At 41.8% G+C, this 14536-nt stretch overlaps 1 protein-coding gene across 7 annotated transcripts in view; it reads right to left on the bottom strand.

The window, feature by feature from the left end:
- The window catches only part of HHAT (hedgehog acyltransferase), a 324736-nt gene that overhangs the window by 295507 nt on the left and 14693 nt on the right, over positions 1–14536 (bottom strand). For all 7 annotated transcript variants that reach the window (XM_057727696.1, XM_057727697.1, XM_057727698.1 and 4 more), the window contains exon 3: positions 1106–1173. In XM_057727696.1, coding sequence (XP_057583679.1) covers positions 1106–1173 — 68 coding nt within the window. The remainder of the gene's footprint in view (positions 1–1105; positions 1174–14536) is intronic.

Below are 14536 nucleotides of genomic sequence, written 5' to 3'. Positions count from 1 at the left end.
TGTATTTAATATGGTGGCTCTGTACGGAGCCAGAGCTGGAAAAAAAGGGACAGGCTACCCTCGAAAACCAAAACGGAAATTGAAGCCAATTTGCTTCCATTCTAAGTAAGATCTGCAACTCTCAAAGGAGGAAGATATCAGTACAGACAGTACCCAGTTTGAAAACAAATAGTCTTCCAAAGTATATTTGTAAGTTGGGTGCTCAGAACTTGGAATGCAAGCATCATTTTATGTCCCAAGCCAACCAACAAAAGCTGATTAAACCTACAATATACTGAGCACACTACACACTTAGAGCAAAAATAGTAAAAAGCAATGTTTTGATGGCATTTTTTAAATATATCCAAATGCCTAGAAAAATAAATACACGGCTCCTCACTCGGGTTGACCTGAACCCTGAACCATGAGCTGAAGCTGGACCTCCTATGATCCAAGTCATTACTGAAATGGGGTCCTGGGAAACTGAAAGTGGAAGAATGAGAAAAACTCCAGCCTCCAGAGGAAAGGGGTTCTGGTGGGAAACAGAAAGTAGTCTAGCAGTCTCACAATCAAAAGAGGAGGGTCTGGTACCTAACCGTGACATACCCTAAAGAACAAAACTGCTACCTGTCACCACTAGGAGAGCAACGCTGGCCACCCCGCCTGCTATCTAAGCAGGCACAATGAGCTGCAGTGGGGGATACATGCGCCAGCCCACTGCCACTGTCGCGTGTGCATGACCAGGGACACTAGGCGCGGGAAGAAAACAGTTCCATAGCTGCCACCAGTTGCTATAGGGAGTGTCCAGGAGCCACATTTGATTCCAATAGATATGGCTAGGTCAGGAAGGACCTAAACTTTACAAAAGTGAAGTCTGCATCAGCTGATAAGGTTACTGACCCACATCTCTAGTATTCTGAGAGGAGAACATGGGACAAGATATAGATAGAGCATGGGGAATGCCTTAATCCACCAGGTGCCCTCACACCTTTTACAACCCGAAGGGTACTTAATTCCCAATTGTTGCTGAGTACTATGCCTGGGTCAATGCCAAATACAAAAGTGATACAAAATATTGAAACCAAGTTTCAAAACTGAAAAGGTTTATCACTGATCCACTTTGTACCTTCTTTAATCCTCCAAATAAAGTGCCAGTCTCCAGGTCAAATTCTTGGTCCAGTTCCTCTTCATGTTCTGACAAGAAAAAGAGTGTCCGTTAGTCACGAATCCAAATAAAACTGGGCTTGGTTTAATAGGAGAGGCACTAAAAGAAACTGGAGTGTGTCCTGGAAAAGCTGCCCATGGACTGAGCTACAGGCATGGAAACAAGCCACACTCCTTGATTTCTGTGACCTCAGTTCCTGGAAATACATGGTGGGGCTGATGGAAATGTCCCTTTAACTTGTCATAGGGTCACAAAAGAAGAGGGATTAAGAATGAAAGCTTCCAGCACAGGGAACCACGGGAGAGATGAGGGCAGATGCCCAACTTGTACAGATGGTGAAAAAAAAATTTAAAGAGACCATGCCACAAAATGATGGTGATCATAGCCCTAAGATATAAAGCTAACAAGATTACTGATGGGATGCTATAATGATAATGCATATACTTATAAGTAAAAAATACAATTGGTTTAAAACAAAAAGTATAAAAAATCTTCATCCAAATACTTCTTAAAGGTGAACAATAACCAATGTGAACTACTAGGAATGACGCAGAACATGATTGGCACGGCTTCTGCCCTCCCGGGACTTACTGTACTTTGGGTAACAGAGGCAAATAATAAAAGTTACAAGAGTGCTGAAGAATCCCATGGTATGGGAGGTAAGGAGTGTAGGGGGCTGAGTCTGCGGTGTCTATCGGAGTCTAATAGGCAGCTGGATGGGCGTGGATAGAGCTCAAAAGAGTGCCTCAGTTAGAGGGAAAGACTTAAGAATCCCCAAGAATCCCCTGTATAAGGGTAGTGATGAAGCCCCCAGATTGGCTAAGACTGCCCAAAAGGGCACAGAATGCACAGACAGGAAAAGAAAAATCCAGTGTTTGTGGGACCGACAAACATACATGAAACACAGAAGACCACAAAGGAGCTACTCAGAAAGATCAAAGGAAAACCAGGAGAGCACATCACTAAATATAATCATCAAGCGATGCCATGATGCCCATTTCTGAGTAGGATCAAAGGGCAGATTTACACACACCAGATGCAAACAGCAGCCCCAGCATCAAACCCCAAGGCAACACTGCCCCCGGCAAAAACAGAAAAGGGTGGGGCATCGGGGACTGGGGCCCATGGTGCCACAGGCTGCAACGCCAGGACACATTCACACTGAATGCCATAAGGTCCAGGAGATGGTGTGGCGATGTGTGATTGCCCTGGTCCCTTCTGTTACGGCTGCATACATGCCACATTGTGTGTGTATATGTGTACGTGTGCTGTGCTGTACACAGACTCAAGTCCCAAGGGAACAACCCACACAGAGCAACCTACTGCAATCCAACAAAGTAACAGGTCCCTCTATCAAAAAGACGGGGAAACCTCTCTGCTTTCTTGCCTCTTCTGTTTTGGCTTCACTTTCCTACAAAGAGCAGCCTCCAGACACATCAGAATTATGCAGAACTGAAACAAAGCAAAAACTGGAGTTCTTTTCTTTTTTAAAAGGGTACATTCCAAAGCAGTGAAGTTCCCAAGCTAAGCACCAGACTCCCCCAAGTTAGGACACATCTCCCTCTAGCGGGAAAAAGGAATCCTACGCAGACAGGAGAATTAAGATGAAATCCTGTCTGTCGCTGTCCAGTACTATCTGAGAAACATTTATAATTTTAAAGTTTCCAGTAGCCACACTTTAAAAAGCAAAAAACAAAATTTTCTTTCAAAGTGAAATTATTTTTAGAATATTTTATTTATCCCAATATATCCAAACATTACTTCAACATGGAATCAATATTAAACAATTACTAATGAGTTACTTTATATTCCCTTGCCTTACTAATTCTTCAAAATTCCATGGACACGTTATCCTCACAGCACATCTCAATTTGAAGTGACCACGTTTCAGGAGCTCATTGGCCACCTGTGTCTACAGCAATGGACAGTATGGTTCTAGACGAAAATACTCCCTCACCTTTTAGAGAATTCCTACCAGTCACCAATTTGTTTGTTTCTTGACACAAACAAATGCTACATGACATTCATTTAAATTACAAATTAAATCCATTCATGATACTTTGGTGATCACCGTCTTCAGACTATTTTCAGTTACCTGAAATGCAATGCTATAGAATTTGGCTGAATTCTACCAAATTCTGAATTTGGTAGAATGGAAGCTGAGAAGCTGTTGCAGGAGATCTTTCTGTGAAGAGTCATGACCCTCAGAACCTCTCTGATTATCCTTCTTAGGTGAGGACCCCACACCCTCACCCTTTGGGACAGACGAGATTTCATCGTTAACTCACATAGCCTCGAGCAGGAGGACACTGCAAATAGAAGCCTTCTCTGCCTGAGCAATTTTCTCCACACCACACAGGCCTGACTGCTGGCAGAGCCAGCCTTTTCTTCTAGGTGCTCTGGTTCCATTACCCAAAATTCAGCACTCCACAAAACTGCCTGAGAGCAGAGAAACCAGGCCGTTCCTGCTGAGTAGCCCTCAGTACCAAGTCAGCTGTTGTTTCTCCCCCTGCCCTCCCCCGCCAACCACCACCCAACAAAAGGTTACATCAAAGCCCCACTCACCTACTGAGTGAGAGGATTTGCATTTTAATTGTCGCCCATGAGCTGCAGTGGTGAACCGTTCACCCAAAGCCTCTAACCAACCTACCCCTTTCACTTTCAACAGTTTGATGGGAAATCAGTTTCAGGGTGGGGTGGGGGAGGACATGCGCACACACGTGTACCCTTGTCTGATACAAGCCACTGCCAGGGACTATCACACCCAACCATGGCTTAACTGTCCTGCTGTTTCTAGGCATTTGAAAAATTCCAATCAGCTCCTACGGGTTCGTTGTTTCTCCAGAAAGCTGGTGGGTATGGCCAACTGTGGTAGTAAATGAGAGTGGGGGAAGGGAGCCGAAAAGACAGGCTTCTAAAGCTTAGAGAATTTACTAGCAAAGAGCTCTCAAATACACACGTGATCACATACAAGAGGGATGAAAAGGTGCTGGTTTTTCCATGAGATTCTTGAAGTGCATGGGCTCCTTCTCTCCTCTCTTCCAGTTCCCACTCAGGGAATGAAAAAGCAGTTTAGCAATAGCCCAAGCAAAAACAAATCATATATGTAAATAGGATGCAAAGTGATATGCACATAAATGACCTTCAAATCTCCCTGAAAGAGCTGCTCATCTGCGACCCCTTAGGAATTCTGGTGTCTATCAAGGGAGGCCACCAGGCACGCGATTTGCATGGGAATCCTTAGGGATTCCAAAGTAAAACTTATTCAGTATTTCACTAATGGTAAAACAATATAGGGATTTCCGTTAAAGTTAGAATCAAAATAAGGACAGCATTCTTTTCCAACTACTATATTGTTCTAGAAGTCGTGGCTAAGTAATAATAGATGAAGCAAAGCCATTATCCTTATGTGTAGATGATATTATCTAAATACAAAAACCAGGAGAATCAAATGATAAAAGCCAATGGAACACTAAGAAAATTCAATAATTGTTGGAACATAAAATAGAGAAACCAAAATAAACACCTTTCCTATAGTCCAGATATAATCAACTAGAAATTATAGGAAATATAATCAGATAGTATCCCAATTATAAAAGGGAAAAAAATACCTTTCTAGAAATAATAGGAATTTTAACAGGGCCTATTATGAAGACAACCATGAACTTTTATTAAGGGAAGTAACAGAAACCTTTAGAAAAAAAATACCATATTCCTGGATACAATATTATAAGATTGTCAATTATTTACAAATTAATTTCTAGGCTTACTGTAATTCTAATTAAAACCCTTATGAGATTTTTTTGGCCAATTTCAAAACGTATCTCAAAGAGTAAACCAGTAAGAATAGCTAAGAAAAGAATGGAAGTAAAAAACAAGGAATGGTAACTTACTCCACCAGCTACTCAGGCATTTAAAAAGGCAAAAATAATTAAAACAGCACAGTACTGATGTAAGAATTGATTGAGAGGGACTTCCCTGGTGGTGCGGTGGTTAAGAATCCTCCTGCCAATGTAGGGGACACAGGTCCAGGAAGATCCCACATGCCGCTGAGCAACTAAGCCCATGCGCCACAACTACTGAGCCTGTGCTCTAGAGCCCGTGAGCCACAGCTACTGAGGCCCACGCACCTAGAGCCTGTGCTCCGCAACAAGAGAAGCCACCACATGAGAAGCCCACGCACCGCAACAAAGACTAGCCCCCACTCCCCGCAACTAGAGAAAGCCCATGTGCAGCAACAAAGATTGAACACAGCCAAAGATAAATTAATGAATTAATTAAATAAATTTTAAAAGGAAAAGAAAGAAAATGTGCCTTTAAAAAAATAAATAAATAAATAAAAGAAATGATTGAGAAATCATTGAAACAGAAAAGACAGCCCACAAACTGCATGTATGCATGTGTGCATATCCATAAAAGAATTTAGTAGATATAAGAATTTAGTACATGATCAAGATTCCATTATAATTCAATAAAGAAAGACTTATTAAATAGTTTTTGGGGGCTTCCTAGGTGGCGCAGTGGTAAAGAATCCACCTGCCAATGCAGGGGTCACAGGTTTGAGCCCTGCCGTGGGAAGATCCCACATGCCACGGAGCAACTAAGTCCGTGCGCCACAACTATTGAGCCTGTGCTCTAGGGCCCGTGCTCCACAACAAGAGAAGCCACTACAATGAGGAGCCCGAGAACCACAATGAAGAGTAGCCCCCACTCGCAGCAACTAGACGCAGCAACTACAGAAAGCCTGTGTGCAGCAACGAAGACCCAAGGCAGCCAATAAATAAATTTAATTAATTAATTAATTTAAAAAAGAATTGGGGATAAAAAAATAGTTTTTGCTTATCTATTTGGGAAAAAAATAATTTAACTCTTCACACTTCATATCATATGCCAAATATATGTGAGGTGGACTGAAGAATAAATGTTGCAGGATTTTACAGAGTGAAGCAAAACACAGAGGCTATATGCAGGAAGCAGTGTTTATTTCTGCCCACACAGGCCCAGCTGATTCGTATCCAAAGGCTGAGCGCTGAACAAAGCCTGGCAATTCTTTTACATTTTTTGTTAACTTTCTATACATTAGGTTTTCTTTGTCCCCCAAATACTATAACAAGGAAGGTAGAATGTGATTTGATTGGATACTCTTCTTTCATGGCCTCTGGGCCATTTTTAGAGTTACAAGGGCTACATAGTAACAGAGGTAGGCAGGAAACATGCAAGAGGAGTTGCCAGTAAGCAGACACATATAGATAACAACTGGGCCCAGCTACATTTCTCTCTGGCTGAGCCATGGCCCCTGGGTCCTAAAGCTCCCAGAGTTCCCACCACATAAAGGCTCAACTTACTGAGACTACAATAAGATGGACATTCTCCAACAGAAGAAGCGTTAATTAGCACAGCCTTCCTGCAGAACAGTCTGGGTATATCTACCAAGAACCTTAAAAACATTCATGTAGTTTGACTCTATAGTTCCTCTTCTGGAAATCCTGAGAAAAACAATCAGGAAGAATACAACAGTACAAATAGATTCCTCACAAAATAAAAAAGCTAAGCATTCAACTCATGAAGCTGGAATGAAGGTGCTCCAAATCCAAAGAAACAATCAGGAGGGGAACAATCAGATAAGGGCAGAAATCAATGAATTCGAGAAGAAAAAGAAACAACTGAGAAATTAACAAAGCCAACAAAGCCAAAGCTGTAAAGATTAATGAGATCTCTGGCGATTGATCAAAGGGAAACAAAAGCAGGAGAGGGAGTGAAGGAGATGTAAACAGCAAAGTGTACAATGAAAGAAAAGCCAACTAGAGAAACAACAAATTTTTTCTAAAATAAGTATTATGAACCACAATATACTAATCAAATTGAAAACCTCCATAAAATGCACAGATCCCTAGAAAGCTACAAAATATCAAAATAGGTACAAGAAGAAACAGAAAATTTGAATATAAACTAATAGGTAGTAAATTGAAAGTGGAGGCTAAGACTTCCCCTTCTGGATGCTTTTCCAGGTAACCTCCTACCACCAGTGGGTTTCACTGATGAGAATTCAACTGTTTTCATCCCAAGAACTGCACTAAGCTGATATGAACAACAAAAATACATGGCCCTCTTTTAGGCAGAGGAATTAATTCTTTCAAGGTTACTGCACGGCACACTGTATCTTTCCTCAAGTTAAGTGCAATTAGGGAGACATAGAAGAGTTTCTACATCTTCTAACCACAAGGCACAAACTTAATGCAGTAGGTCTGGATTGGCCATAATACAGCAGAGAACCAGGGAAACGGTCACCAAGCACAGAAGATCACACTCACCACCACCACCACCCCGCCCCCAGCTATTTCCATATAACTTTGAGATGCTCTACATAGACTCTTGGTAGAGTTAGGAGGAAGAAGGGGTGTTCTGTTCAGTCCCTGCTGTGGACTTACCAAGAGATCCCATTTGACTAGGGCTGTTAAAATCTGTCTGCTGATGGCCAAGACATGGAAGCAACCTAAATGTCCATCAACAGATGAATGGATAAAGATGTGGTATACAATGGTATATTACTCAGCCATAAAAAAGAATGAAATAGTGCCATTTGCAGCAACATAGATGGACTAAAGATTATCATACTAAGCAAAGTAAGTCAGAAAGAAAAAGACATATCACTTACATGTGGAATCTAAAACAAGACACAAATGAACATATCTATGAAACAGAAACGGACTCACAGACATAGAGAACAGACTTGTGGTTGCCAAGGGGGAAGGTGGGTGGGGGAGGGAAGAACTGGCAGTTTGGGATTAACAGATGCAAACTAGTATATATAGGATGGATAAATAAGGTCCTACTGTGTAGCACAGGGAACTAAATTCAATATCTTGTGATAAACCATAATGGAAAAGAATATGAAAAAGAATGTACATGTGTGTATAACTGAATCACTTTGCTGTACAGCAGAAATTAACACAACATTGTAAATCAACTAATCTTCAATGAAAATAAAAATAAAAAAATCTGTCTGCTGTCCCTAATGTTCGGACAGCCCTGCTACTGCTGATGGGGAAGAGAGCGGTGAATGAGACTCCTGCTCTGTGCCCAGAGAAAGCAGCGTGCAAATGCCCACTGGTGGCATTTCACTTAACGAGTAAGTTTTGAGCTTCTAGTATATTCTAGAAACAAACACTCCAAAAAATTTCACAGAAGAGACAGTTTTCCCAGTGGACCTACTTCCATAATGTGGATTAAGCGGCACTTTTTCCTGAATTAGACAGTAAAACAGAGAACCAAGAAGACTCAACACTGTACCACTAAACACACTTTGGCAAGTCAGGGGGATTGGATTCCTTAAGTTGAATGGGCAAAAGCATTAGAGAAAAAAATTTCCTGGGAGTGGCCATTTTGGCACTGACATTAAAAGAAAAAGCATGAAGGAAAAAAGAAGCTCCAGGCTAGGGTGTGGTCAGTACTAAGTCCAACAGGATGACAGCCTCTGGATCAACGGAGGTGCAGAAAAGCTCTGTACTCTCCACAGAAGGATCCCTTCCCACCTCCATGCCAGTAGCTTTCACCACATAGAAAGGAAAATTTTCATTCCAGTAGGATAGAACTTTTCAGGTTTGAAGTATTACAGTACGATGGTCAAAAGGGCTTTCCCTGTAAAGCAAGCTGCTTTAGGAAATTAAATTATCAATAAAAATGAGTGGCAGAATAGAAGAAAATATTGAGTCTAGAGTTGGACAAAACTATTCCATTATTTATTAGATGTGTGGCCTTGGACAAGTTGTATTTTTCAACCTCAGTATCCCCATCTGGGTAAAGAAGTATAACACCCATGGCTACCATCAATTCCTTCTCTTCCTCTGTGCGCTGCTCCAGCCATAAAAAGCCATAATCTTTCCTCCCCTTGAATCTGGACTGGCCCTATCATTTGCTTTGCCCAATAAATGAGGCAGAAGTGACCTACGCAACTTCCCAGGTTAGGCTTTAAGAGATGTGCAGCTTCCGGTTTTGCACACATGCGACACTCCTTCTTGAAAGCCGTGTGGAAAGCCATATAGAGAAAACCATAGCATTCCAGTTGACAGCCCGGATCTTGTCTGACAGTCAGTTTTGGGAGTGAGCCATCTTGGATGTTTCAGCCTAGCGGAGCCACCAGATGATTGCAGCCCAGCTACCAATACACAAAGCAGAAGAACTGCCCAGCTAAGTCCAATCCAGATTTATTAAAAGCGAAGTCTCACAGAACATGCAAATCAATCAGTATAATCCATCACAACAACAGGATACAGAAAAATCACATGATCATATCAGTAGATGCACAAAAAGCATTTGACAAAATCCAATACCCATTTATGACTTAAAACTCGCAGCAAGCCAGAAGTAGAGAGGACCCTCCTCAACTGGGTAAAGAACATCTACAGAAACCTACAGCTAACATCAAACTTAATGGTGAGTAGCTAGATGCTTTCCCACTCAGATCAGGAAAAGGGCAAGGATGTTTCCTCACACCACTCCTTCTCAACATGGTACTGGAAATCCTAGCTAATGCAATAAGAGAAGAAAATGAAATAGAAGGTATACAAAATGAAAAGGAAGAAATAAAACTGTCTTTATATGCAGATAACATGATTGTCTATCTGGAAAAACCAAAGAATCGACCGAAAAACTCCTGGAACTAATAAGCAACTGTAGCAAGTTCACAGGATACAAGGTTAATACACAAAAGTCAATCACTTTACTATATATCAGCAATGAACAAGTAGAATTTGAAATTAAAAACAACAGCACCCCCAAAAATGAAATATTTAGGTATAAACCTAAAAAATGTATACGTTATATATGAGGAAAACAACAAAACTCAGACAAAAGAAATCAGAGAAGAACTAAATAGAGATGTATTCCATGTTCATGGATAGAAAGACTTAATATTGTCAAGATATCAATTTTTCCATATCTGATCTATATATTCAATGCAAATCAAAATCCTAGCAAGTTATTTTGTATATATCAGCAAACTGATTCTAGAGTTTATATGAAGAGGCAAAAGACCCAGAATAGACAACACAATATTGAAGGAGAAAAACAAAGTCAGACAAAAAATGCTATCCATCTTCAAGAATCTCTGAAAGGCTATGGTATGCAAGACAGTGTGGTATTGGTAAAAGAAGAGACAAAGAGATCCATGCAACAGAACAGACAGACCAGAAACAGACCCACATAAAAATATATTCAATCAATCTTGGACAAACGAGCAAAGGTAATACAATGGAGCAAAGACAGTCTCTTCAACAAATGATGCTGGACTTCCCTGGTGGCACAGTGGTTAAGAATCTGCCTGCCAATGCAGGGGACACAGGTTCAAGCCCTGGTCCAGGAAGATTCCACATGACGTGGAACATAAGCCCATGCGCCACAACTACTGAGCCTGCATTCTGCAGCCCATGAGACACAACTACTGAGCTCACGTGCTGCAACAACTGAAGCCCGTGCACCTAGAGCCCATGCTCTGCAACAAGAGAAGCCACCGCAATGAAAAGCCCGTGCACCGCAACGAAGAGTAGCCCCTCCTTGCCGCAACTAGAGAAAGCCCGCACACAGCAACGAAGACCCAACACAGCCAATAAATAAATAAATAACAAAAACAACAAATGATGCTGGAACAATGGACATCCACATGCCAAAAAAAAAAAAAAAAGAATCCAGACACATACTTTACACCCTTCACAAATGGATATCATAGATCCAGATCTAAATGTAAAATGCAAAACTCTAAAACTCCTAGAAGATAACACTGGAGAAAATACAGATGATCTTGGATGTGGCAATGACTTTTTAGATACAACACCAAAGGTATAATCCATGAAAGAAAAAATTGATACACTGGCTGTATTAAAATTTTAAACTTTTGCTCCGTGAAAGACACTGCCAAGAAAATGACAAGACAAGCCACAAACTTGGAGAAAATATTTGCAAAAGACATATCTGGTAAAGGATTATTATCTAAAAAGATACAGGACTTGCTTGGTGGTCCAGTGGTTAAGACTGCGCTTCCAATGCAGGGGGCACAGCTTCGATCCCTGGTTGGAGAAGTTCTACATGCTGCACAGTGCAGCCAAAATAAAGCAAAACAAAAAATAAATAAAAGATGCAAAAAAACTGTTGAAAATCAACAATCAGAAAATGAACAAACTGATTTTAAAATGGGCAAAAGTCCTGACCTGACAACTCACCAAAGTATACAGATGGCAAATAGGGATATGAAAATATGCTCCACAACGTACATCATTGGAGAAATGCAAAGTAAAACAATAGTGAGATACCACTACACACCTATTAGAATGGCCAAAATCTAAAAGCCTGACAACACCAAATGCTTACAAGGGTGTGGAGCAACAGGAACCCACTGCTGGTGGGAATGCAAAATGGTACAGCCACTTTGGAAGAAAACTGGCAGTTTCTTATAAAACTTAACATACTCTTAACATACAACCTAGTCATTGCTCCTTGGTATTTACCCAAAAGAGCTGAGGACTTACGTCCATACAAAAACTTTCACACAGAAGTTTATAGCAGCTTTATTCATAATCGCCAAAACTTGGAGGCAACCAAGATGCCTTTCAGTAAGTGAATGAATAAACTATGGTGCATTCAGACAATGGAATATTGTTCATCACGAATAAGAAATAAGCTATCAAGCCATGAGAAGTCATGAAGGAACCTTAAATGCATATTAAGTGAAAGAAATGAATCTGAAAAAGCTACATATTGTATGACTCCAACTATACGATATTTTGAAATAAATAAAACTGGGAATTCCCTTGTGGTCCAGTGGTTAGGACTCTGCACTTCCACTGCAGGGGGCCAGGGTCTGATCCTTGGTCAGGGAACTAGGATCCCACATCCTGCATGGTGCGTCCAAAAAAATTTAAAAATTAAAAAAAAAACTGAAATAGGTAAAACTATGGCGATGTAAAAAGATAACTGGTTGCCAGTGGTTAAAGGAGAGGGAGGGATGAACACAGGATTCTTTCAGTGAAACTACTCTGTATGATACTATGATGGATACATGTAATATACACATCTCAAACTCACAGCATGAACACCACCAAGAACAGAACCCTACTGTAAACTATGGGCTTTGAGTGATAGTGATGTATCAATACAGGTCTGTCAATTGCAACAAACTGTAACAACTCTGGTATAGGATGTTGTTAGTTAGGGAGGCTGTGCTTGTGTGGGGACACTGAGTGCATAGAAGCTCTTTGTATTTCCTGCTCAATTTTGCTGTGAACCTAAAACTGCTCTAAAACATTGTCTATTTAAAAGGGAAAAAACCTCAGAGAACGGTAAGCGATAATAAATGGCAGTGTCTGTTTTAAATCCAAAGCTTCAGGATGGTTTGTTATGTAACAATGGATAACAATGACACCCATTTACAGAAAAGACTAATGATTAACTGCTAACACCCATTCTTCTCATTCTTTCTTCCTCTATAATAGAATCCTCCAGTTTCGCTGGAAAAAATGGCCTCCCAACCGAACGTTACATTTAATAGCTTCCCTCATAGTTGATATGGCCACAGGACTAGGTTCTAGCGAACAGTACATGAATAAATATGATACAAGCAACTTTCAAGGTTTTGCTCTGAAAAAGGGAGGGTCTGTCCTCCCCATCCCTTCCATGCTTCCTGCTGGGAAAAAAGGGAACACGGCAGCTAGAGCAGCCACCTCACATCACGAAGGGGAACCATATGTCAAGGATGGCAGAGGAACATAGTAGAAGGAGCCAGGGTCATGGGTGCTATCCAGACACCATATCAGCCCTGACCACAGTTATTTTGGAAGCTGTGTTTCTGCAGCCAAGCCTGTCTTGTAAGTAATACACCATCTCACAGGGCTACTCTAAAGACAGAATGAGACGAGGCACATAAAGTACTTAACACGGTGCCTTACACAGAGAAGGCGAGCTCCTTGCACATGGGCCCTCAGAGCCTCCAGCAGGGGAATGCAGCTACTCAGATAGCCTGCACCAAACAGTCTTCATCTGCTTTAGATGGTCAGTCTCTGCAACCAAGTCCATGGCTTTGAGTGGGACACATGTAGGTTGGGAGCAAGGCCGATCCTGTGACCACAGGGAGGCAGACGCTGAGAGTAGCACAACACTGGCAACTGGGCTTCCCAAAATCTACCTTTGCTGGGACTTCCCTGGTGGTGCAGTGGTTAACACTCTGCACTCCCAATGCAGGGGGCCCAGGTTCAGTCCCTGGTTGGGGAGCTAGATCCCACATGCATACCGCAACTAAGAGTTCGCATGCCACAACTAAGGAGCTGCCAAGCCGCAACTAAGGAGCCCATCTGCCACAACTAAGACCCTGCACAAGCTAAATAAATAAATAAATAAATAAATAAATAAAACTTTTTTAAAAAGCCTACCTTTGCCATTTTAAGTGACCACAATTACTTTCAGCAAACCCCCCTGCCTTCAAGATAAAGTCCAGACTCCTCAGCCAAATGAATACACAGTGTTGTTCACAATCTACCCCACTCTTTGATCTAAGCTCAACTCTTGCCAGTCTCCCTCCATGCACTACACTCCAGCCCTACCGAGTGGTTTGGAGTTCCCAGGTCATGCTCCGTTTTCTCACACCCCAATGGTATTGCACATGCTTGTCCGTTTGCCTGCAAACACATCTCTGTCCACAGAGCCTCTGCCTGCTTCTCCACTTGGCCGACTTCTGTTTTTCCTTAAGACAAGGCTCACCATCACCTCTAGGAAGTTGTCCCTGACTACACAAGAGACCACTCATGGACCCTCCAAAATTCTTTCTTTGATTCTTCCCCAGTGTGGGAAGCTTTATGTAGCACATGGCCACCAAGCTAACGACAATACTTCCTAGCCTTCCAGCTGTGGCCAGGGAACTTGGTGCTGGCCCACTGGTGTGAGCAGAAGTGACAAGGCAGTGTTTGTTCCAAGCTGCCCTCAAAGGAGAGGAGGGTTCTCATCCCCCTTCCCATGGGCTGGCATGAGGACTTGGTAATGATTCCTCTTCAACATGTGCACAAAAGCACTGTGGACAGCAGAACAAGAAGAGGAAAGGAGTCTGGGCCTCCAAAACCATGGGCAGCCTCCATGTGTCTGACAGAAGTGATGGTGAGAGAGAAGTTTAAAAGGTTACTGCTAATTATGAATGCAAATCATCTCCATGGCCTTCAACAGCCATTGAATCAAACCTTCGTATTACAAAAGACCAGCCAAGGGGTTAACTTAAAAGATCCAGGATTAGGATGGAAAACTCTACCGACTCAGGTCATTGATTCAAACTGTCCAAGACGAGGGGAAAGCAAAGTGGGGCTCGAGTCATCCCGAGCCCATGAGGCCATCTTCCTGCATCTTCCACGGCTGAGCACT

Source organism: Hippopotamus amphibius, chromosome 3, assembly GCF_030028045.1.
Source record: "Hippopotamus amphibius kiboko isolate mHipAmp2 chromosome 3, mHipAmp2.hap2, whole genome shotgun sequence".
In the NCBI taxonomy this organism is placed as follows: domain Eukaryota; kingdom Metazoa; phylum Chordata; class Mammalia; order Artiodactyla; family Hippopotamidae; genus Hippopotamus; species Hippopotamus amphibius.
Note: the sequence above shows the minus strand (reverse complement) of the source record. Positions and strands in the feature narration are given on the sequence as shown.